The sequence below is a fragment of the Nerophis ophidion genome, linkage group LG22 (genome assembly GCF_033978795.1).
Source record: "Nerophis ophidion isolate RoL-2023_Sa linkage group LG22, RoL_Noph_v1.0, whole genome shotgun sequence".
Classification (NCBI taxonomy): Eukaryota; Metazoa; Chordata; class Actinopteri; order Syngnathiformes; family Syngnathidae; genus Nerophis; species Nerophis ophidion.
Window position 1 is genome coordinate 7543634 of NC_084632.1, and position 26537 is coordinate 7570170.

General features: G+C 42.1%; 1 protein-coding gene across 1 annotated transcript; it reads right to left on the reverse strand.

The window, feature by feature from the left end:
- Positions 1-8656: 8656 nt before the first annotated feature.
- Positions 8657-26315, reverse strand: loxl5a (lysyl oxidase-like 5a). Its single transcript, XM_061883162.1, has 7 exons — positions 25322-26315; positions 20193-20301; positions 15065-15202; positions 14300-14456; positions 14114-14209; positions 13885-14000; positions 8657-8886 (listed from the first exon to the last, which is right to left on the reverse strand). The coding sequence occupies exons 1-7, from the start codon at positions 26214-26216 to the stop codon at positions 8880-8882; spliced, it is 1518 nt and encodes a 505-aa protein (XP_061739146.1). The 5' UTR covers positions 26217-26315; the 3' UTR covers positions 8657-8879.
- Positions 26316-26537: the final 222 nt, after the last annotated feature.

Genomic DNA, 26537 nt, shown 5'->3' on the forward strand with positions numbered 1-26537 from the left:
GATTTTCGGGAGGGGCACTGAACTTCTGGAGTCTCCTGGGAAAATCAGGAGGGTTGGCAAGTATGAGAATAAGCGGTGAATGCGGTGTTACAACGGGTAAAATACCGGCGGGCCAGTTCTAATGTTAATTTGATATTGCCTCAAGGGCCAAATTAAATTACACGGTGGGCCAGAGTTTGACATCCATGGCCTAGTAGTTAGAGTGTCCGCCCTAAGACCAAACCCCGGCCGAGTCATACCAAAGACTATAAAAATGGGAGCCATTACCTCCCTGCTTGGCATAAAGGGTTGGAATTGGGGGTCAAATCATCAAAAATGATTCCCAGGCCCGGCCACCGCGGCTGCTCACTGCTCCCCTCACCTCCCAGGTGGTGAACAAGGGTGATGGGTCAAATGCAGAGGACAAATTTCACCACACCTCGTGTATTTTAACTTTAAATTAACTTTTGGGATGATACTTACAACTAGTTGAATGACACCTCTGTCATGGCCTAAGTGCAATTCATATAAAACTTGCGAGCCGCACTGCAATTAAACGTTCATATTGCGGTGGGGGCCAGGAAATATCGTCTTGTGAACCAAAAATGGCCCCAAGGTCGGCAGTTTGGGACCCGTGCTTTACGGTATACGGCACTCCCCCTTGCCCCATTCTTTAAAAAGACGAAAGTCGACGCAAACAAAGAAAGACGCCTCCGTGCAAATACAGCTATCATCTCCGAAGCTCCAAAACAACCAAAGAAACAAAAAGTTTTGTCTGAGGAGACAAAAAAAAGAAAAAAAAAACATCTTACCCGAATAAAAGTGCAGTCGGGATCAACATTGCCTTTCATTTGCTGACGCAGGCTCAAAGATGAGGAATTTCAGACCGATGCTGCCTTGGTTCTGTTCCTGCTAAACTACAAAGTTGCTCAAGTCAAAATGCTAATGCTATTGTCAGCTATTGAAAATTTAAGTGGTAGCAATAAATAGCCGCCAGCAGGATAGTTTTATACTACTACCTTAAAAAATACCTTTTTTTGCTTCAGACTTGCAGCAGCCCCGATACATTCTTGGTAGTAGAGTCATGCTCGTGGGGTTAGGGGGTTTTCAGGGTCTATCTGTGTGGAGTTTGCATGTTCTCCCTGTGACTGCGTGGGTTTCCTCCCACCTCCAAAGACATGCACTTGGGGATAGGTTGATTAGTAACACTGAATGGTCCCTAGTGTGTGAATGTTGTCTGTCTATCTGTGATGAGGTGGCGACTCATCCAGGGTGTACACCGCCTTCCGCCCGAATGCAGCTGGGATAGGCTCCAGCACCCCTGCAACCCCGAGAGGGACAAGCGGTAGTAAATGGATGGATGGATGGGGTAGCCATTAGAGACGTAATATTTGGGCCAATATTACAGCGGACACCATGTCAGGATGTACTAGTCCTCATGGGAAATGTGGTCTTCTAGGTAAAACACGTCGCTTTGGGGCTTCACGGTGGCAGAGGGGTTAGAGCAGGGGTCACCAACGCGGTTTCCGTGGGCACCAGGTACCCCATAAGGATCAGATGAGTCGCCCGCTGGCCTGTTCTAAAAATAGCTCAAATAGCAGCACTTACCAGTGAGCTGCCTCTATTTTTTTAAACTGTATTTATTTACTAGAAAGCTGGTCTCGCTAAAAAGGTATTGAGAGCTTTCCGATGAGGTGGTTAGGACATCTGGTCAGGATGCCTCCCCAACGCCTCCCTGGAGACGTGTTGAGGGCACGTCCGACCGGCAAAACCCAGGACACGCTGGGGGTACTATGTGTCTCAGCTGGCCTGGGAACGCCTAGGGATCCCCCGGGAGTAGCTGGATGACGTAGCTGAGGATAGGGAAGTCTGGGTTTTTCTGGTTAGGTGTCTACCCCTGCGACCTGACCTCGGATAAGTGGAAAATGAACCCTAACCCTTGGAGTAAATTTGCTGCTCTTCCACATCGAGAGGTTTCCGCTGAGGTAGTTAGGACATCTGGTCAGGATGCCTCCCCAACGCCTCGCTGGGGAGGTGTTGAGGGCACGTCCGACCGGTCGGACCCAGGACAAGCTGGGGGGGGGCTATGTGTCTCAGCTGGCCTGGGAACACCTAGGGATCCCCTGGGAGGAGCTGGACGAAGTAGCTGAGGACAGGGAAGTCTGGTTTTTTTTGGTTAGGTGGCTACCCCTGCGAACTGACCTCGGATAAGCGGAAAATGAACCCTAACCCTCAGAGTAAATCTGTTGCTCTTCCACATCTAGAGGTTTCCGATGAGGTAGTTAGAACATCTGGTCAGGATGCCTCCCCAACGCCTCCCTGGGGAGGTTTTGAGGGCACGTCCGACGGGTCGGACCAAGGACACGCTGGGGGAACTTTGTCTCTCAGCTGGCCTGGGAATGCCTCGGGAGCCCCCGGGAGGAGCTGGATGAAGTAGCTGAGGATAGGGAAGTCTAGGCTTTTCAGGTTAGGTGGCTACCTCTGTGACCTGACCTTGGATAAGCGGAAAATGAACCCTAACCCTCAGAGTAAATCGAGAGGTTTCTGATTAGGTAGTTAGGACATCTGGTCAGGATTCCTCCTCAACGCCACCCTGGGGAGGTTTTGAGGGCACGTCCGACGGGTCGGACCAAGGACACGCTGGGGGAACTATGTGTCTCAGCTGGCCTGGGAACGCCTAGGGATCCCCTGGGAGGAGCTGGATGACGTAGCTGAGGATAGGGAAGTCTGGGTTTTTCTGGTTAGGTTGCTACCCCTGCGACCTGACCTTGGATAAGCGGAAAATGAACCCTAACCCTCAGAGTAAATCGAGAGGTTTCTGATTAGGTAGTTAGGACATCTGGTCAGGATTCCTCCCCAACGCCTCCCTGGGGAGGTATTGAGGGCACGTCCGACTGGCAGGACCCAGGACAGGCTGGGGGGACTATGAGTCTCAGCTGGCCTGGGAACGCCTCGGGATCCCCCGGGAGGAGCTGGATGACGTAGCTGAGGATAGGGAAGTCTGGGTTTTTCTGGTTAGGTGGCTACCCCTGCGACCTGACCTCGGATAAGCGGAAAATGAACCCTAACCCTTGGAGTAAATTTGCTGCTCTTCCACATCAAGAGGTTTCCGATGAGGTAGTTAGGACATCTGGTCAGGATGCCTCCCCAACGCCTCCCTGGGGAGGTGTTGAGGGCATGTCCGACTGGCAGGACCCAGGACACGTTGGGGGGACTATGTGTCTCAGCTGGCCTTGGAACGCCTCGGGATCTCCCGGAAGGAGCTGGATGAAATAGCTGAGGAGAGGGAAGTCTGGGCTTTTCTGGTTAGGTGTCTACCCCTGCGACCTGATATTGGATAAGCAGAACATGAACCCTAACCCTCAGAGTAAATCTGCTGCTCTTCCACATCGAGAGGTTTCCGATGAGGTAGTTAGGACATGTGGACATGATGCCTCCCCAACGCCTCGCTGGGGAGGTGTTGAGGGAACGTCCGACGGGTCGGACCAAGGACACGCTGGGGGAACTTTGTCTCTCAGCTGGCCTGGGAATGCCTCGGGAGCCCCCGGGAGGAGCTGGACAAAGTAGCTGAGGATAGGGAAGTCTAGGCTTTTCTGGTTAGGTGGCTACCTCTGTGACCTGACCTTGGATAAGCGGAAAATGAACCCTAACCCTCAGAGTAAATCGAGAGGTTTCTGATTAGGTAGTTAGGACATCTGGTCAGGATGCCTCCCCAACGCCTCCCTGGGGAGGTTTTGAGGGCACGTCCGACGGGTCGGACCAAGGACACGCTGGGGGAACTTTGTATCTCAGCTGGCCTGGGAACGCCTCGGGATCCCCTGGGAGGAGCTGGATGAAGTAGCTGAGGATAGGGAAGTCTAGGCTTTTCAGGTTAGGTGGCTACCTCTGTGACCTGACCTTGGATAAGCGGAAAATGAACCCTAACCCTCAGAGTAAATCGAGAGGTTTCTGATTAGGTAGTTAGGACATCTGGTCAGGATTCCTCCCCAACGCCTCCCTGGGGAGGTATTGAGGGCACGTCCGACTGGCAGGACCCAGGACAGGCTGGGGGGACTATGTGTCTCAGCTGGCCTGGGAACGCCTCGGGATCCCCTGGGAGGAGTTAGATGAAATAGCTGAGGATAGGGAAGTCTGGGCTTTTCTGGTTAGGTGGCTACCCCTGCGACCTGACCTCGGATAAGCGGAAAATGAACCCTAACCCTTGGAGTAAATTTGCTGCTCTTCCACATCAAGAGGTTTCCGATGAGGTAGTTAGGACATCTGGTCAGGATGCCTCCCCAACGCCTCCCTGGGGAGGTGTTGAGGGCATGTCCGACTGGCAGGACCCAGGACACGCTGGGGGGACTATGTGTCTTAGCTGGCCTTGGAACGCCTCGGGATCTCCCGGAAGGAGCTGGATGAAATAGCTGAGGAGAGGGAAGTCTGGGCTTTTCTGGTTAGGTTGCTACCCCTGCGACCTGATATTGGATAAGCAGAACATGAACCCTAACCCTCAGAGTAAATCTGCTGCTCTTCCACATCGAGAGGTTTCCGATGAGGTAGTTAGGACATGTGGACATGATGCCTCCCCAACGCCTCGCTGGGGAGGTGTTGAGGGAACGTCCGACGGGTCGGACCAAGGACACGCTGGGGGAACTTTGTCTCTCAGCTGGCCTGGGAATGCCTCGGGAGCCCCCGGGAGGAGCTGGACAAAGTAGCTGAGGATAGGGAAGTCTAGGCTTTTCTGGTTAGGTGGCTACCTCTGTGACCTGACCTTGGATAAGCGGAAAATGAACCCTAACCCTCAGAGTAAATCGAGAGGTTTCTGATTAGGTAGTTAGGACATCTGGTCAGGATTCCTCCCCAACGCCTCCCTGGGGAGGTATTGAGGGCACGTCCGACTGGCAGGACCCAGGACAGGCTGGGGGGACTATGTGTCCCAGCTGGCCTGGGAACGCCATGGGATCCCCCGGGAGGAGCTGGATGACGTAGCTGAGGATAGGGAAGTCTGGGTTTTTCTGGTTAGGTTGCTACCCCTGCGACCTGACATTGGATAAGCGGAAAATTAACCCTAACCCTCAGAGTAAACCTGCTGCTCTTCCACATCGAGAGGTTTCCGTAGAGGTAGTTAGGACATCTGGTCAGGATGCCCCTTGCTCTGAAGGCATATCCGACTGGCAGGACCCAGGACACGCTGGGGAGACTATGTGTCTTAGCTGGCCTGGGAACGCCTCGGGATCCCCCGGGAGGAGCTGGATGAAGTAGCTGAGGATAGGGAAGTCTGGGCTTTTCTGGTTAGGTGTCTACCCCTGCGACCTGACCTCGGATAAGTGGAATATGATTAATGGGTGGATGGAAGTGTGACAGGCCTCGAAAAAACTCGGGGCTATATAAATCCAATGCACCTATTCTTGGAGCAGTGTATTTTGAGCAAAAACACGCTCCTCGACTGGAACAACAAGCGCCATCATTCAAGTTGACCACGCAAATTCAGTTTCCTCTGGCAGGATGCGTAAGAGCTAGCGGAGGACTCTATTTGTCCATTCATGCCGTGCTCACGCCAACTTCCTCTCGCGACTACAAGCAAACCATTTTGGATCGTCAAACACACGCAGAGCTCCCCGCTAATGACGCCCGTTTCCCAGACTTTGCACACACGCCGGGGACGCCTGTGGTTCTGTGTCAGCAGAAACACAGACAGCAACACCTGTTCACATATTTGCATAAGCCCAAACTGCAGCAGAGGAAGGAAGCGTACAACTTAAAACCATCCGCTTTGCCAACAAATCCAGCAAATGACTTCATTCTGCGCAACAACACAACATCCCAACAGCAGTCCGAGTCAAATAGAGATTGCTGACACGTACTTCTTGGTTAACCCCGAGCACACAGACCCCCGAAACAGAAGCTAGGCAAGTTGCCAGGAAGTTAGCCTGAGCGATATCTGTCTTCTCATAATATTTTACAGTATTATGGAAAGGGTTGCAAAATCCCGGGAATTAATGGGAATTAACATGGAATGCAACATGCTAGATCTTGCCGCATGATTATTAGCTAAAACAACCTGATTTAATGCAAATTCAGTAGAATTTTAACCCTGCACTGTGCATTCCTCCATCACATGCCCAGATAATTGCCAGTATGCTACACACTACAGGAGGGCTATTGAGGCCACACTAGTATTTGAGCTAGTGAATGTTACTAGTGAAAGTTTTGACTGTGACTTACTAGTGCATGTTTTGACTGTGACTTAATAGTGCATGTTTTGACTGTGGCTTACTAGTGCATGTTTTGACTGTGGCTTACTAGTGCATGTTTTGACTGTGACTTATTAGTGCATGTTTTGACTGTGACTTACTAGTGCATGTTTTGACTGTAACTTACTAGTGCATGTTTGACTGTAACCTACTAGTGCATGTTTTGACTGTGACTTACTAGTGCATGTTTTGACTGTGGCTTACTAGTGCATGTTTTGACTGTAACTTACTAGTGAATGTTTTGACTGTGGCTTACTAGTGCATGTTTTGACTGTGGCTTACTAGTGCATGTTTTGACTGTGGCTTACTAGTGCATGTTTCGACTGTGGCTTACTAGTGAATGTTTTGACTGTGGCTTACTAGTGCATGTTTTGACTGTGGCTTACTAGTGCATGTTTTGACTATAACTTACTAGTGCATGTTTTGACTGTGACTTACTAGTGCATGTTTTGACTGTGACTTACTAGTGCATGTTTTGACTGTGACTTACTAGTGCATGTTTTGACTGTGACTTACTAGTGCATGTTTTGACTGTAACTTACCAGTGCATGTTTGACTGTAACCTACTAGTGCATGTTTTGACTGTGACTTACTAGTGCATGTTTTGACTGTGACTTACTAGTGCATGTTTTGACTGTGACTTACTAGTGCATGTTTTGACTGTGGCTTACTAGTGCATGTTTTGACTGTAACCTACTAGTGAATGTTTTGACTGTGGCTTACTAGTGCATGTTTTGACTGTGGCTTACTAGTGCATGTTTTGACTGTGGCTTACTAGTGAATGTTTTGACTGTGGCTTACTAGTGCATGTTTTGACTGTGGCTTACTAGTGCATGTTTTGACTATAACTTACTACTGCATGTTTTGACTGTAACCTACTAGTGAATGTTTTGACTGTGGCTTACTAGTGCATGTTTTGACTGTGACTTACTAGTGCATGTTTTGACTGTAACTTACTAGTGCATGTTTTGACTGTAACTTACTAGTGCATGTTTTGACTGTAACTTACTAGTGCATGTTTTGACTGTGACTTACTAGTGCATGTTTTGACTGTGACTTACTGGTAAATGTTTGACTGTAACTTGAATGTTTTGACTGTGACTTACCAGTGCATAATTATTTTAATAAATTAATAGTGCATGTTTTAACTGTAACAATCATTGGTACTTTAACTTTGTTCACACTGAATTTCTACACCAAAATAGTTTTTTGTAGTTATTTAAAAAAAAATCTATACATTGCACTGATTTTCAGGCTGAAAAGTACCAATCGTTTGATTCGTCAGTGGTGGCAAAGTAAATTGACCCCGAGGGACTGCAGAGCCATCCTCACGTGGCTCGCCTGACACACACTTTCTGATTGGAAGAGTGACTGACGTACATTTTCCGCAGTCTCGTTATCCTGGTTTTGCCTGGCGATCTGTGAAATGTCTCTCCTGCTTGTCATGTGGGGCCTGACAGGCAGCTCCGCCCTCAGCAAACATCCTGGTGAGGGTGGGGGGCCAGCAGCACCCAACTGTCTGGCACATTCTACTTCACCCGCCTGGAAGCAGCGCGGCAGTGAGAGGAGTTCAAAGGTGGGGTCGTGTGGAAATGTTTTGCTTTCTCTCAAGTGGGATTGAAGTGGAGACTTTCAGTTTAAATCTAAGATGTTTCACCAAAAAAAGCGTCCATGCCGTCGAGCGCCTCTTCTTCTACTACTAAGTCATTGTGATGTGTTTGTCCAAATAGTATATTCCCCAAACATTTTCACTTGCAAAATTTTTATACAACGTCTGCTGTGCGGGAATATTTGACTTACTAGTGCAAGTTTTGACCGTGCCTTACTAATGAATGTGTTTTGACTAACTTACTGGTGCCTGTTTTGACTTTAACTTTGACTGAACTCCCAAACTGAATAAATAGAGGAGCGTGTGGGACTGTTCCTCAGAGACTTTAACCGTGTGTGAAGCGCCATGCGTTCTCCTCATGAGCTAAATCGAACTCTGTCTCTGCCTGATTCCTTGCTTCTTGTTCTGTTTAATAGATGTTCAGTGCTTGGACCTGACAGGGGGTGTGGCTCAGTGTGTAGAGCGGCTCTACGGAAATATAAGGCTTCCTGGTTCAAATCCAGCTTCAGTCACTGTGTCCTTGGGCGTAGCAAGTCACCCCTCACACTGATGTATCTGTGACTCATCACCATTAAACTTCCATATATAGCTTTCCCAATAATGTGATGTATAGATAAAGTGGACAGTAAGTTGTCATTGTGACACAAAGAAACGTTTGTAAAGGTCGGGGTTGGCATGTCGAGGTCCCCCTCCAGGGACTTCAAATATGTGACGGGTGTTGTTGAAAAAGCTCAACTATGTGGCGTGTGTGGACCTTCTGGATGCCTGAAATGAATCCGTCACTTTAGAAAAGTCCCAAAAGAACAACGACGTGACTTTCATTTTAAAAAAATTTATTAAATAATAGCAGTTCATACATTAAAATGCACTTCTATAAATATAAATTATGTCAAAGAAAACGTTAAAAAAGAAATAATTAAATAAAGTTTTTCTTCCATTCACTCACAAAGTAAGTCGTGTGCTGGTCCCACAGCCAAAATACACACTTTTCTTGTTCATGTACACAAATTAGGTCAGCATGTCTGCAGCATGAAGCTCAGGTGAGGTCCTTCAGGTCAGCTCCTGTTCCAAGAAGACAAAAAGAGCATTTTACCCCAAAATGGAAGTAAGTCACCTTTCCATTCAATGAATCCAATTGACTTGAAATTTCTCACATGACTAAATGTTCTTCTGGACACACTTCCTGTAACTTCAGGGCGTTTTTTTTTTGTCAACCGTCACAAAATTTGGTTCACATCTTTAGGAGACAGATGCATGTTTGGGACTGTAACCTACTAGTGTTTTGGTGTCCACTTTAACTTACGAGTGTAAGTGTCGGTACTGGAACTTACAGTCAAAGTTTAGGACTGTAACTTATTAATACATATTTTGACTGTAATTTATAGTGAAAGTTTTTGACCATAACTTATGGTGAATGTTTTGACTGCTTGTTTTTTACTGTTTTATAGTGAAAGTTTTTGACCATAGGTTATAGTGCATGTTTTTGACTGTAACTTACTAGTGCTTGTATTGACTGTAACGGGGCAGTATAGCACGGTTGGTAGAGCGGCCGTGCCAGCAACTTGAGGGTTGCAGGTTCGATCCCCGCTTCCGCCATCCTGGTCACTGCCGTTGTGTCCTTGGGCAAGACACTTTATCCACCTGCTCCCAGTGCCACCCACACTGCTTTAAATGTAAAAATTAGATATTGGGTTTCACTATGTAAATCGCTTTGTCATAAGAGAAAAAGCGCTATATAAATATAATTCACTTCACTTCACAACTCACTAGTGCTTGTTTTTTACTGTTTTATAGTGAAAGTTGTAACTTATAAGACTGTAACTTATAGTGCATGTTATTGACTGTAACTTACTAGTGCAAGTATTGACTATAAGTTACTAGTGCAAGTATTGACTATAAGTTACTAGTGCTTGTTTTTGACAAATTTATAGTGCATGTTTTTGACTGTAACTTACTAGTGCTTGTATTGACTATAACTTATAGTGCTTGTTTTTGACTGTAACTTACTAGTGCATGTATTGACTTTAACTTACTATTGCTTGTTTGTACTGTTTTATCAATCAATCAATCAATGTTTATTTATATAGCCCTAAATCACAAATGTCTCAAAGGACTGCACAAATCATTACGACTACAACAAAAGGGCAAGGAAAACTCACACCCAGTGGGCAGGGAGAATTCACATCCAGTGGGACGCCAGTGACAATGCTGACTATGAGAAACCTTGGAGAGGACCTCAGATGTGGGCAACCCCCCCCCCCCCTTATAGTGAAAGTTTTCAACTGTAACTTACAAGTGTATGTCTTTTTCTATAACTTTCTAGTGCTTGTTTTTACTTTAACTTACTAGTGCATGTATTGAATGTAACTTACTAGTGCTTGGTTTTTACTGTTTTATAGTGAAAGTTTTTGACTGTAACTCACGAGTGCTTGTTTTTTACTGTTTTATAGTGAACGTTTTTGACCGTAAGTCATAGTGCATGTTTTGACTGTGACTTACTAGTGCTTGTTTTTGACTGTAACTTACAAGTGTATGTCTTTTTCTATAACTTTCTAGTGAATGTATATGATTGTAACCTACTGATGAATGTTTTGACTTTAACTTACTAATATATATTTTGACTGTAATTAATAGTGAAAGTTTTTGACCATATTTTATGGTGAATGTTTTGACTGTAACTTACTAGTGCATGTATTGACTTTAACTTACTAGTGCTTGTTTTTACTGTTTTATAGTGAATGTTTTTGACTGTAACTTACTAGTGCATGTTTTGACTGTGACTTACTAGTGCATGTTTTGACTGTAACTTACTAGTGCATGTTTTGACTGTGACTTACTAGTGCATGTTTTGACTGTGACTTACTAGTGCATGTTTTGACTGTAACTTACTAGTGCATGTTTTGACTGTGACTTACTAGTGCATGTTTTGACTGTAACTTACTAGTGCATGTTTTGACTGTAACTTACTAGTGCATGTATTGAATGTAACTTACTAGTGCTTGGTTTTTACTGTTTTAAAGTGAACGTTTTTGACCGTAAGTCATAGTGCATGTTTTGACTGTGACTTACTAGTGCTTGTTTTTGACTGTAACTTACAAGTGTATGTCTTTTTCTATAACTTTCTAGTGAATGTATATGATTGTAACCTACTGGTGAATGTTTTGACTTTAACTTACTAATATATATTTTGACTGTAATTAATAGTGAAAGTTTTTGACCATATTTTATGGTGAATGTTTTGACTGTAACTTACTAGTGCATGTATTGACTTTAACTTACTAGTGCTTGTTTTTACTGTTTTATAGTGAATGTTTTTGACTGTAATTTACTAGTGCATGTTTTGACTGTGACTTACTAGTGCATGTTTTGACTGTAACTTACTAGTGCATGTTTTGACTGTGACTTACTAGTGCATGTTTTGACTGTAACTTACTAGTGCATGTTTTGACTGTAACTTACTAGTGCATGTTTTGACTGTAACTTACTAGTGCATGTTTTGACTGTAACTTACTAGTGCATGTTTTGACTGTAACTTACTAGTGCATGTTTTGACTGTAACTTACTAGTGCATGTTTTGACTGTAACCCACTAGTGCATGTTTTGACTGTGACTTACTAGAGCATGTTTTGACTGTAACCCACTAGTGCATGTTTTGACTGTGACTTACTAGTGCATGTTTTGACTGTAACTTACTAGTGCATGTTTTGACTGTAACTTACTAGTGCATGTTTTGACTGTAACTTACTAGTGCATGTTTTGACTGTAACTTACTAGTGCATGTTTTGACTGTAACTTACTAGTGCATGTTTTGACTGTAACCCACTAGTGCATGTTTTGACTGTGACTTACTAGAGCATGTTTTGACTGTAACCCACTAGTGCATGTTTTGACTGTGACTTACTAGTGCATGTTTTGACTGTAACTTACTAGTGCATGTTTTGACTGTAACCTACTAGTGCATGTTTTGACTATGACTTACTAGTGCATGTTTTGACTGTGACTTACTAGTGCATGTTTTGACTGTGACTTACTAGTGCATGTTTTGACTGTGACTTACTAGTGCATGTTTTGATTGTAACCTACTAGTGCATGTTTTGACTGTGACTTACTAGTGCATGTTTTGACTGTAACCCACTAGTGAATGTTTTGACTGTAACTTACTAGTGCATGTTTTGACTGTGACTTACTAGTGCATGTTTTGACTGTGACTTACTAGTGCATGTTTTGACTGTGACTTACTAGTGCATGTTTTGACTGTGACTTACTAGTGCATGTTTTGACTGTGACTTACTAGTGCATGTTTTGACTGTGACTTACTAGTGCATGTTTTGACTGTAACTCACTAGTGCTTGTTTTTTACTGTTTTATAGTGAAAGTTTTTGACCGTAAGTCATAGTGCATGTTTTGACTATAACTTAATAATGCTTGTTTTTGACTGTGACTTACAAGTGTATGTCTTTTTCTATAACTTTCTAGTGAATGTATATGATTGTAACTTACTAGTGACTGTAACCTACTGGTGAATGTTTTGACTTTAACTTAATAATACATATTTTGACTGTAATTAATAGTGAAAGTTTTTGACCATATTTTATGGTGAATGTTTTTGACTGTAACTTACTAGTGCTTGTTTTTACTGTTTTATAGTGCATGTTTTTGACTGTAACTTATAGTGAATGTTTTTGACTGTAACTTACTAGTGCTTGTTTTTACTGTTTTATAGTGCATGTTTTTGACTGTAACTTACTAGTGCATTTATTGACTGTAACCCACTAGTGCTTGTTTTTTACTGTTTTGTAGTGAAAGTTTATGACTGTAACTTATAGTGAATGTTTTTGACTGTAACTTACTAATGCATATTTTGACTGTAATGTATAGTGAAAGTTTTTGACCATAACTTATGGTAAATCTTTTGACTGTGACTTACTAGTGCGTGTATTGACTGTAACTCACTAGTGCTTGTTTTTTACTGTTTTATAGTGAAAGTTTTTGACCGTAAGTCATAGTGCATGTTTTGACTATAACTTAATAATGCTTGTTTTTGACTGTAACTTACTAGTGCATGTATTGACGATAACTCACTAGTGCTTGTTTTTTTACTGTTTTATAGTGCATGTTTTTGACTGTAACTTACTAGTGCTTGTATTGACGATAACTTACTAGTGCTTGTTTTTACTGTTTTATAGTGAAAGTTTTTGACCCTAAAAAAAAATAATTTCATGAGTTTGAACATCAAATATCTTGTCTTTGTAGTGCATTCAATTGAATATGGGTCGAAAAAGGATTTGCAAATCATTGTATTCCGTTTATATTTACATACCACAATTTTCCAACTCATATGGAAACGGGGTTTGTACTTTGCCTGTGAATGTTTTTAATTGTGACTTATTATCGCAAGTTTTAATTGTACCTTAGCAGAGAATGTTTTTGACTGCAACTTACTAATGTTGTGTATTATAACTGTAACTTAATAATGCATATATTATGACTGTAACTTACTCGTAGATATTTTTGGACTCTGACTTACTAGTGCATGTTTTTGATTGTAACTCACTTGTGAATCTGTTTGACTGTAACTTAGGAATACATGTTTTGACTAGATCTATATTATTTGTTTTGAAGCATATGCAAAATTTACTGTATGAATATAGTGGATTGGACTGAACAGAATTTGAATAAGGTCTTTTCAATCAGGTGTTGAAAACACCTGTAGATGTGATTAGAACCATAACGATCAACAATTAAACTGATTGAAAAAGACTAGTGTGTGAATGTGAGTGTGAATGTTGTCTGTCTATCTGTGTTGGCCCTGCGATGAGGTGGCGACTTGTCCAGGGTGTACCCCGCCTTCCGCCCGATTGTAGCTGAGATAGGTGCCAGCGCCCCCCGCGACCCCAAAAGGGAACAAGCGGTAGAAAATGGATGGATGGATGGACTGGACTGCAACTTGCTAGTGCATTGTTTTTTTTTGTTTTTTTTACACTCATGTCATGTCTGTGAAAAAATGCCAATTAAAAAAAACGCCAATTGGAATTCAAAGCAATTAAAATGCCGCCTTACTTGGTAACCATGCAGTTTCTGGCTTGCACATGGTTTCCTGTGTACCGGATGTCACACTGAGCCACGTTGTTGGAGAAATCTGACTCCTGAACCAGCTGATTTGGGTTCACTGTCACCTGAGAAATATTTAAAACAAGAGAGCATGGTTGAAAACAAATGATCAACAAACACAAGGACTTCCCTCAGCTGTGTCAGCGTGCGGTCATCTAATAATCCACCTTTGCCGTACCTGGAGTGTGTAGTTTCCCGGTGGCACGTCGGTGATGTCGATCCACTGGCAGTCGATGTTGGCGTGGTAGGTATCGTAGCAATTAGGACTAAGACCCTGATGGGTTGGAAAAAAAAAAAACGACATCCTACATGACCCCCGTATCGCAGGCAAAGTACAAATCCATGTAGTCATTCCAGAGCAGACCTGTGTGTGAGCGGTGCACGCAAAGCGTCTTCGTACGCCGCGGTCACATGACGTGTCCTCCAGGCAGAAACTGGCCTTGTGTCCCTCCGACACTTTGCGTCCGGTGTAGGGATCCAGCAGCTCATAGTTGCTGAAGGCCTCCATGCTGTGGTAGTGCCTTTCACACGGGAAGATCAATCACTTTAATCAATATTGTACAAAAGCCAAAAGGAGTGAAGTGTTATTTATTTTTGATTTTGATACACTGTAGCACTTTGAGTTGGTCGCTACATCTGTAAGTGCAAGTTAAAACTCTACTATGCAAAGCCAAAGCCATTTATCAACAACACCCAGAAACGCCGCCGGCTCTCCCGCAACAAAGAGAACAACTTAAGCTGTACGTCTAGCAAGGGTGGGAAAGAATTCCACCCGAAAAGCATCAAAACTTGGTCTACTCAGTTCCCAAAGCTTTACTGAGTAATGTTAAAAGGAAAGGCCATGTAACACAGTGGTAAAAATGCCTGTTTTGCAATGTTTTGCTGGGATTAAATTCTAAATTCACGATTATTTGCACAAAAAAAAAAGTAGTTTCCCAGTTTGAACATGACATTTCTTGTCTTTGCAGTCTATTCAATTAAATATAAGTTGAAGAGGATTTGCAACTCTGTTTTAATTTAGTATTTACACAAGGTCACTGGTTTAGGTTTAGGTGAGGGTCCATCAATCAACACCACATCAGAAGCAGAACTGTCATCGGTGTAAAAGTGAGGGAAAAAAGGGTCTCACTGGTGACAGCTGTGCCACTCCCACTGGTGCCTGGGCTTCATGGGGAGGAAGTCTGCTGTTCCTTGGTTCTTCACACGCTGGGGGAACCTCAGAAGAACCCTGTAGTCCAGCTCGCTCACGCCCGGCTGGTAGGCCGACCTGCGCCACACCACACGTCACTCGGTAAATACAAGCGGTCTTCGCTTGGAGAGAAAGGTGTCAACACGCTGGCAGGGACTCTTCATTTCCTTTTTGCATTCATCTCAGGAATTTTTTTTATGTTCCTTGGCAAGGCGGCTCTTCCGCATGTGCCGGCCAGGGAAATAGGCCAACACACTCCTTGATGTGATACAACTCAAGGGAAAGTGATGTTTTCCTGCCTCCATGAATCAGGTTTGTCTTTATATCCAGTGTGATATCACTAAGGATGACGTAGATGTGTACAGTATATATTAAATGTGATATCACTCTGGATGACACAGATGGTTATATATTCAGTGTGATATCACTCTGGATGACACAGATGTTTATATATTCAGTGTGATATCACTCTGGATGACACAGATGGTTATATATTCAGTGTGATATCACTCTGGATGACACAGATGGTTATATATTCAGTGTGATATCACTCTGGATGACACAGATGGTTATATATTCAGTGTGATATCACTCTGGATGACACAGATGGTTATATATTCAGTGTGATATCACTCTGGATGACACAGATGGTTATATATTCAGTGTGATATCACTCTGGATGACACAGATGGTTATACTGTATATTCAGTGTGATATCACTCTGGATGACACAGATGGTTATATATTCAGTGTGATATCACTCTGGATGACGTAGATGGTTATATATTCAGTGTGATATCACTCTGGATGACACAGATGGTTATATATTCAGTGTGATATCACTCTGGATGACACAGATGGTTATATATTCAGTGTGATATCACTCTGGATGACGCAGATGGTTATATATTCAGTGTGATATCACTCTGGATGACGTAGATGGTTATATATTCAGTGTGATATCACTCTGGATGACGGATGGTTATATATTCAGTGTGATATCACTCTGGATGACACAGATGTTTATATATTCAGTGTGATATCACTCTGGATGACGTAGATGGTTATATATTCAGTGTGATATCACTCTGGATGACACAGATGGTTATATATTCAGTGTGATATCACTCTGGATGACACAGATGGTTATATATTCAGTGTGATATCACTCTGGATGACACAGATGGTTATATATTCAGTGTGATATCACTCTGGATGACACAGATGGTTATATATTCAGTGTGATATCACTCTGGATGACGCAGATGGTTATGTATTCAGTGTGATATCACTCTGGATGACACAGATGGTTATATATTCAGTGTTCAGTGTGATATCACTCTGGATGACGTAGATGGTTATATATTCAGTGTGATATCACTCTGGATGACAGATGGTTATATATTCAGTGTGATATCACTCTGGATGACACAGATGGTTATATATTCAGTGTGATATCACTCTGGATGACGTAGATGGTTATATATTCAGTGTGATATCACTCTGGATGACAGATGGTTATATATTCAGTGTGATATCACTCTGGATGACACAGATGGTTATATAATCAATGTGATATCACTCTGGATGACGTAGATGGTTATATATTCAGTGTGATATCACTCTGGATGACACAGATGTTTATATATTCAGTGTGATATCACTCTGGATGACACAGATGGTTATATATTCAGTGTGATATCACTCTGGATGACACAGATGGTTATGTATTCAGTGTGATATCACTCTGGATGACACAGATGGTTATATATTCAGTGTGATATCACTCTGGATGACACAGATGGTTATATAATCAATGTGATATCACTCTGGATGACACAGATGGTTATATATTCAGTGTGATATCACTCTGGATGACACAGATGTTTATACATTCAGTGTGATATCACTCTGGATGACACAGATGGTTATATATTCAGTGTGATATCACTCTGGATGACACAGATGGTTATGTATTCAGTGTGATATCACTCTGGATGACACAGATGGTTATATATTCAGTGTGATATCACTCTGGATGACACAGATGGTTATATATTCAGTGTGATATCACTCTGGATGACGTAGATGGTTATATATTCAGTGTGATATCACTCTGGATGACACAGATGGTTATATATTCAGTGTGATATCACTCTGGATGACACAGATGGTTATATATTCAGTGTGATATCACTCTGGATGACACAGATGGTTATATATTCAGTGTGATATCACTCTGGATGACGTAGATGGTTATATATTCAGTGTGATATCACTCTGGATGACACAGATGGTTATATATTCAGTGTGATATCACTCTGGATGACACAGATGGTTATGTATTCAGTGTGATATCACTCTGGATGACACAGATGGTTATATATTCAGTGTTCAGTGTGATATCACTCTGGATGACGTAGATGGTTACATATTCAGTGTGATATCACTCTGGATGACGTAGATGGTTATATATTCAGTGTGATATCACTCTGGATGACACAGATGGTTATATATTCAGTGTGATATCACTCTGGATGACACAGATGGTTATATATTCAGTGTGATATCACTCTGGATGACACAGATGGTTATATATTCAGTGTGATATCACTCTGGATGACGTAGATGGTTATATATTCAGTGTGATATCACTCTGGATGACACAGATGGTTATATATTCAGTGTGATATCACTCTGGATGACGTAGATGGTTATATATTCAGTGTGATATCACTCTGGATAACACAGATATATATATATATATATATATATATATATATATATATATATTCAGTGTGATATCACGAAGGATCACTGTAGAATCTACGTGATCTACAGTGATATCACAGTGAATATATACAGATCTACGTCATCCTTCGTGATATCACACTGAATATATATATATATATATCTGTGTCATCCTTCGTGATATCACACTGAATATACAACCATCTGTGTCATCCAGAGTGATATCACATTGAATGAAATAGATTTTTGTATGTGTGTGTGTGTATATACATATATATATATATATATATATATATATATATATATATATATATATATATATATATATATATATATATATATATATAAATATTCAGTGTGATATCAGTTTAAATGACATCGATTTATATATTGAGTGTGATATCACTCTGAATGTGTCACGCCCATGGGGTTCATGTTTTGTTTTGGTCATGTTTGGTTTGGTTTTTTGACATTCAGTTCTTGCTTTTGCACTTCCTTGTTTTCTTTGTTACCATGCCAACTCTTTGATTTTCACCTGGCCCTCATGTCACGACTTGGACTATGACTTGGATTGTTTCTCCGACGCAAAGAAAAATTGGCAGGAGCAAGGCGTGAATGAAGGTACTTTTTTTTTTTTAACACTATAACTCAAAAAAGGCAAACAAATGGCGCGCACAATGGCGGAGAACAAACTTGACTACTGAAAAAAAAAAACTAAACAACTGTGACATAACACAACCAAAAACTTACTTGACATGAGCAGGAGGGAATAAACAGCATGGAATGGCATGAAGGATGGTGAGGGATAATGAAAAGTTGCCAGACTGACTTTTGGCAACTTCTGGTTTAAATAATAGCTATGATGATTGAAAACAGGTACATGACATGGGGATAGGGGCGTGACATGAGGGCAAGGTGAAAAAACAAGGAAGTGCAAAAGCAAGAACTGAATGTCCAAAAAACCAAACCGAACATGACCAAAACAAAACATGAACTCCATGGGCGTGACAGAATGACGTAGGTGTTTATATATTCAGTGTGATATCATTCTAAAAAGCAAGGACGTGCCAAGGTGTTGACAGGGGTCCAAGTTCCTCTATACCAGTATTTCTTAACCACAGGTGCTGGGGCCCCTGGTTGGGCCGAGAGCGCCTCCTCAGGGACCGCCCAAAAATAGTGGTCCTAATGGGCCGGAGCCGTACTCAGCTGTAATACACTTGTCCACCACTTGTGGCAGTAATGACAAGATCCAAAAAAGAGAAGAAGTCTGGGGCAAAAGTCATGGAGAAGTTTATTAAGCGCAGAAATTATGACTAAAAGTGATGAAGCTGTATTTTAATTTCTAAATTAGAAAAATTGACAGTTAATAAACTTTTACTGTATATTATTATTATCTATTTAGAATGTATTTATTTGATTAATTACATTTATTTTTCATTAGTTTTCTTTTTCAGTAAATTTGATTAGTATTATTTTTTGTAATCAGCCTGACCTAAGACTTGCTAATAATATTTGTAATCAACACATGTTTTTGATATCATTTGACAAAACTGTTATTAGGTTACATGTAACTACTGAGTAGGATTCAAAAGTTGGGCCCCGAGGTCAAAAAGATTTAAAACCCCTGTTGTGTCAGGCTTGCCACTGACAGTTTGTTTGTGTTTTACGTTTTCCTCTGTGTGTTTAGTATTTCCTGTCCTTAGTTCCTGTCAGCACTCTTATTTTTGGTTCAGCTTCCTGTTTGTCTCCCTGAGCGCTTTGTTTCCCCTCAGCTGCGGCTGATCTGCACCTGGCTACACCTGGTGTCAATCAGCCCGGTCCTATTTGTACCTGCTTTGTCTTCCAGTCAGTGCTGGATTATTGTCATGCCGATGTCGCTCTCGTCGTTGCTACCTGTCGTGTCGTATCTTGTCTTGTCCATGCAAGGTAAGCTATGTTTGATTGCAGTTTTTAGCTGACTGCTTTTTGTTCCTTGCTTCCAAGTTTGTTTATATATTACATGGACAACTTCTGTTTCCTGCTCGATTCTTGCTAGCTTCCATGCTAAGTTCCCATTTTGTTTTCTAGCTCCCATGCTAGCTCCCTTAGTTTGTTATCCGCCTCGTGCACACTTTGTGTTAGTACCCTCTTGTTTGTTGTTGTTCTAATATTTTAATTAAATCATGTCAACAACAAACGTGTTGAATATTTACAACAGGAGCACTTGAGTGATTCTGCTGGAAAGATTTTTGTCTACCAAGTTTGTACGGGGGTAATACGGATTTGGGGCCCCTGGTCCCACAAGAAGGGTTGTCCATGAAAAGGTACCATGACTCACCTGGACAGGCAGTTCTCCTCGGCAGCACAGCGCAGAGCGTACATCTGCACTCTCTGGATGTAAGACGCAGCTTGGATGTAGTACGGGTCGGGGACCAAGTCCGGGAGACCTGCGGGGGACCGTATCAGAAGGCCACTACATTAGGTACAGCTGTATGATCTCATCCAGTTCTTGGTCTCGTGCGCCACAAAAACCTGCAAACTGTCGTCATCGATCCTGACTTCCTCATTTGGATTAAAAATATCAGCACACATTGTTTTTATTCATTATGTTTTTTACACGTTATGCTGGAATTTATTATTATTTACTAAGTTTTATTTTTTTTTTTAAATCAGGCAAATTAATGCACTTTAAAAAACAATGTTAGTAAAGTTATTTTTGTTGTTAGTCGATCTATATTTCTCTCTTTTTTCTTCAATTTTAATAAGGATACGATGTTATGCAGAGGTGTACTTAAAGTGGGGGGAGGGCGCTGACTTGATCTAATCTGTGTACTGAAAATCCAAGAAAGAGGGTGTCATGGCATTATTTTTTAAATAAAGGCTAGAACAAATACTTAAATGCACTTAAATATGATATTAAAGGCCTACTGAAACCCACTACTAGCGACCACGCAGTCTGATAGTTTATGTATCAATGATGAAATATTAACATTGCAACACATGCCAATACGGCCTTTTTAGTTTATTCCAGCCCGATCCCAGCTATAAGTCGTCTGCTTTAATCGCATAATTACACAGTATTTTGGACATCTGTGTTGCTGAATATTTTGCAATTTGTTCAATTAATAATGGAGACGTCAAAGAAGAAAGCTGTAGGTGGGAAGCGGTGTATTGAAGCTGTCTTTAGCAACACAAACACAGCCGGTGTTTCCTTGTTTACATTCCCGAAGGTGCAGCTTTACTATGGAACAGAGCGGTCAAGCGAACGTGGTTCTCTACCACATGTCAACCGGCAGGTTTCGGTGACAAAAATTGTGGTAATAAGTCGGCTCTTACCATAGCCATGAGCGGAGCTTGCCTTGTTCCTCGTGCACCTGTCAAAGAGGCAGCTGCGGGCTCTCTTGCCTCCTCCGACCAGCCGCCCCCGAGTGTGGGATGCTTCCACCGTGGAGGAGGGGGAAAAAAAGCTCAGCCCGGCCCGACCGGCTGCTTTCGCTTCGCCTCATCGAGGTGGCTTCCCTCAGAGACACTGGCGGTCACCACACCCCTCCGACTTTCAGGTACGACTATATAATGTGAAGTGAAGTGAATTATATTTATATAGCGCTTTTCTCTAGTGACTCAAAGCGCTTTACATAGTGACACCCAATATCTAAGCTACATTTAAACCAATGTGGGTGGCACTGGGAGCAGGTGGGTAAAGTGTCTTGCCCAAGGACACAACGGCAGCGACTAGGACGGCGGAAGCAGGAATCGAACCTGCAACCCTCAAGTTGCCGGCACGGCCACTCTACCAACCGAGCCATACCAAACACTAGTAACACATTAAGCAGATAAGGGATTTTCCAGAATTATCCTAGTAAATGTGTCTAATAACATCTGAATCGCTCCCACTTTTTTTTTCTCTAGTCCTTCACTCTCACTTTCCTCATCCACAAATCTTTCATCCTCGCTCAAATAACTGGGAAATTGTCGCTTTCTCGGTCCGAATCGCTCTCGTTGCTGGTGGCCAGGATTGTAAACAATGTTCAGATGCGAGGAGCTCCACAACCCGTGACGTCACGCGCACATCGTCTGCTACTTCCGGTACAGGCAAAGCTTTTTTATTAGCGACCAAAAGTTGCAAACTTTATCGTGGATGTTCTCTACTAAATCCTTTCAGCAAAAATATGTCAATATGGGGAAATGATGAAGTATGACACATAGAATGGACCTGCTATCCCCGTTTGAATAAGAAAATCTCATTTCAGTAGGCTTTTAACATGCTTATCAGTTTGTGTTATTAGCATGAACTTTTTGAACGTTTTCTCCTCGCATTAGAAAAAAAAAAATTCTCATTTGGGCATCCAAACTCTTTGATTTGGGGGCCGCATCAGGCTAAAAAAAATGTACAACTGCATGTAAAGTAACAATATGTATAGCTTATACATATATACTGTACATATTATATAAATATATTGGATATTAAATTGATAATCAATTTAAATGGATGATAATTATGTGAAAGTTTGACAACCTCCTTAAAGTTTTGGAATCAATCAGAAATATCAAGCAGCTTAAATGAGCAGAACATGTATAATTGTGGAGAAAGTGTTTTATATAGTTCCCATCATGCATTCGTAATGGATTCAAATGGGTGTAATTTAGATGTTTTTGTATGGTTCTTGGTCGTTTTTATAATATCCACAAAGTTCAGTGAGCAGGTTGTGTTATGTTTACTGACATTTTGTGTTTGTTTGTTTTTTGCGCCATGACTAGGGAAGGTTGTTTGGATTGAGTCCTATAAGTAAACGTTGTGTGGATTATTACATTTGTTCCTCATTTAAGTGTCCACATTTTTTAATCTGGCGGCCGCATTGCGCAAAAAGTTTTGTACAATTGCACATAAAGTAACAATATGTATAGCTATACAGTATGTATATATTATATAAATATATTGGATATTTAACTAATAATTAATTAAATGGATAGTAATTATGTGAAAGTTCAACTCCTACCTTGTTTATTTCCATGACGACCTCCTAAAAGTTTTGTAATCAATCAGAAATATCAAGTAGCTAAAATGCGCCAAAAATGGATAAGTGTGGAGATTTTTCCCATCATGCATTGTAATGGATTTAAATGGGTGTAATTTAGATTTTTTTTCTATGATGCTTGGACATTTTTTGTAATAATATCTGCAAAATTCAGTGAGCAGGTTGTGTTATGGATATTACCTTTTTGTGTGGGTCAAAAAAAAAAATTTGGGCCATGACTAGGGAAGGTTGTTTGGATTGGATCCTATAAATACATTTTGTGCGGCTTTCACTTCAACGCGCAATTTATAATAACTGACCAGATTTACTTTTCTTTGTTGCTAAATATTCAAAAATCCTTTAGAAACAGCTCGCCGGCCTTCTTCTTTTTTAAACTCATGACGTCTCGCGAGCCACACTGAAGATGGCAGTACAAACGTTTTCTCCTCGCATTGTGACATTTTTTCCCATTTTGGTGTCTATAAAATTCAGTGAGCAGGTTGTGTTATGGGTGTTGACTTTTTGTGTCAGTTGTATTTTTTTCCCCATGACTAGGGAAGGTTGTTTGGATTGGGTCCTATAAGTAAATGTTGTGGTGATTTCGCTTCAAAGCGAAATTTACAATTATTGACCTGATTTACTTTTCTTTCATGCTAAATATTGAACAATATTTAATAATAACTCGCCGGCCTTCTTCCTTTTTAAACACATGAGGTCTCGGGAGCCACACTGAAGATGGCAGTACAAACGTTTTCTCCTCGCATTATGACATTTTATCTCATTTGGGTGTCTATGAAACTCAGTGAGCAGGTTGTGTTATGGGTGTTGACTTTTTGTTTTGGTTGTATTTTTTTTTTTTTTTTTTTGCTTCATGACTAGGGAAGGTTGTTTGGATTGAGTCCTATAAGTAAATGTTGTGGTGATTAAACTTCAAAGCGCAATTTACAATTTTTGACCTGATTTACTTTTCTTTCATGCTAAATATTTAAGAATGTTTAATAATAACTCGCCGGCCTTATTCCTTTTTAAACTCATGAGGTCTCGCGAGCCACACTGAAGATGGCAGTACAAACGTTTTCTCCTCGCATTGTGACATTTTTTCCCATTTTGGTGTCTATAAAATTCAGTGAGCAGGTTGTGTTATGGGTGTTAACTTTTTGTGTCAGTTGTATTTTTTTTCCCCATGACTAGGGAAGGTTGTTTGGATTGAGTCCTATAAGTAAATGTTGTGGTGATTAAACTTCAAAGCGCAATTTACAATTTTTGACCTGATTTACTTTTCTTTCATGCTAAATATTTAAGAATGTTTAATAATAACTCGCCGGCCTTATTCCTTTTTAAACTCATGAGGTCTCGGGAGCCACACTGAAGTTGAAAGTACAAACGTTTTCTCCTCTCATCATGACATTGTTTCTCATTTGGGTGTCTATAAAATTCAGTGATCAGGTTGTGTTATGGGTGTTGACTTTTTGTGTTGTTGTTTTTTTTTTTGTTCCATGACTAGGGAAGGTCGTTTGGATTGAGTCCTATAAGTAAATGTTGTGGTGATTAAACTTCAAAGCGAAATTTACAATTATTGACCTGATTTACTTTTCTTTCATGCTAAATCTTTAAGAATGTTAAAAAATAACTCGCCGGCCTTCTTCCTTTTTAAACACATGAGGTCTCGCGAGCCACCCTGAAGATGGCAGTACACACGTTTTCTCCTCGCATTATGACATTTTATCTCATTTGGGTGTCTATGAAATTCAGTGAGCAGGTTGTGTTACGGGTGTTGACTTTTTGTTTTGCTTGTAATTTTGTTTTTTTTTGCTTCATGACTAGGGAAGGTTGTTTGGATTGGGTCTTATAAGTAAATGTTGTGGTGATTTCACTTCAAAGCGAAATTTACAATTATTGACCTGATTTACTTTTCTTTCATGCTAAATATTTAACAATATTTAATAATAACTCGCCGGCCTTATTCCTTTTCAAACTCGTGAGGTCTCGCGAGCCACACTGAAGATGGCAGTACAAACGTTTTCTCCTCGCATTATGACATTTTTTCTCATTTGGGTGTCTATGAAATTCAGTGAGCAGGTTGTGTTACGGGTGTTGACTTTTTGTTTTGCTTGTATTTTTGTTGGGTGTTTTTTTTGCTTCATGACTAGGGAAGGTTGTTTGGATTGGGTCCTATAAGTAAATGTTGTGGAGATTTCGCTTCAAAGCGAAATTTACAATTATTGACCTAATTTACTTTTCTTTCATGCCAAATATTTAACAATATTTAATAATAACTCGCCGGTGTTATTTTAATTCATGAGGTCTCGCGAGTCAAATTTAAGACGTCCCTGCCCTGAGAGCATGTACTAGACTCTCCAGCTGACAGACTTTTAGCGAGGTGTCTAGTTCACTGAACTGTCCCCCAAGGGGAAAAACTGCTTAAAGAGAGTAAAATGTTCAATAGTTTTACCGTGCGAGAAGAACCTGGTGCCATGGCCCGGTCCTGGTAGAACTGGTCTTGAAGGGGCTCCGTTCCTGCGGTCTGGAGGGTAGACGTTGTAAAAAACGGAGTTCCTAGATGGATTATGTGGATCCCGTGGATCGCTCCCTTCCGGACCGGTCCTCTGTTGGGTGTAATGGATGTCGATGACGTTACTGGACAGTCTGGAAGGTGCTGGTTCCGGTCCAGATCGTCTGCGCTCCACACTTGGAGTTTGGATGCGACCCACGTCTGCTTCGGTGTTAGCCGCCATGACAGGTCCAGACTCGGTGACGAGTCCAGATGCGGGTCGGGGCGTCGGTGGTTTCTGCGTAAAATCCAGAGGCGGCGCGTCCGTGGACGCGGCGGCGGCGGCGGCGTCGTCTCCGGAGGCGCTGCGCTCGCCGCCGGAGAACTCCTGGCTGCTGAAGGCGGCTGCCGCGCGGCGGCGGGACCAGGCTTGGTCCATCGGAACCGCCGCCTCCACGCGGTAGGGCTCCGCGGTCGGCCAGGGCGAGTCCGCGTGCTTGGTGGTCAACAGCAGCTGCGTCCTCCTGCGGGACTGCGCCGCCGGTCGGTACTGAGTCCCGGTGCTCAGCAGGCTGTGCACGCGGCCGTGACTCCGCCACTCCAGGCGCTGCCGCCACGGAGCCGCCCGAATGCGCGCGGGAGGACGCTGAGAGCCGCCCGGGAGCGGCAGAACCGCCAGGACGCAGAACAACAACAACAGCAGCAGCTTCTCCATCTCTGGCGGGTGGACGTGAGCGCGCGTGGGTCTGCGCGCGGCTTTTATACGCGCCGCGCCGTCACACGTCTGGCCTGATGTTTGTGCGTGACTCACGGCAGCGGACCTCCGCCAAGCCTCCAAACACGGAAAGCAACACATGACTAATGATACTAACGTCAACAACCCGCTTATGTTGACAAATATTTGTCTTCACATTTGTTCCTCAATTAATGTGGACTTTTTTCTTGGAAGATTACAATTTGTATATACAAACCCCGTTTCCATATGAGTGGGGAAATTGTGTTAGATGTAAATAAAAACAGAATACAATGATTTGCAAATCATTTTCAACCCATATTCAGCTGAATGCACTACAAAGACAACATATTTGATGTTCAAACTGATCAACATTTTTTTCCAGCAAACAATCATTAACTTTAGAATTTGATGCCAGCAACACGTGACAAAGAAGTTGGGAAA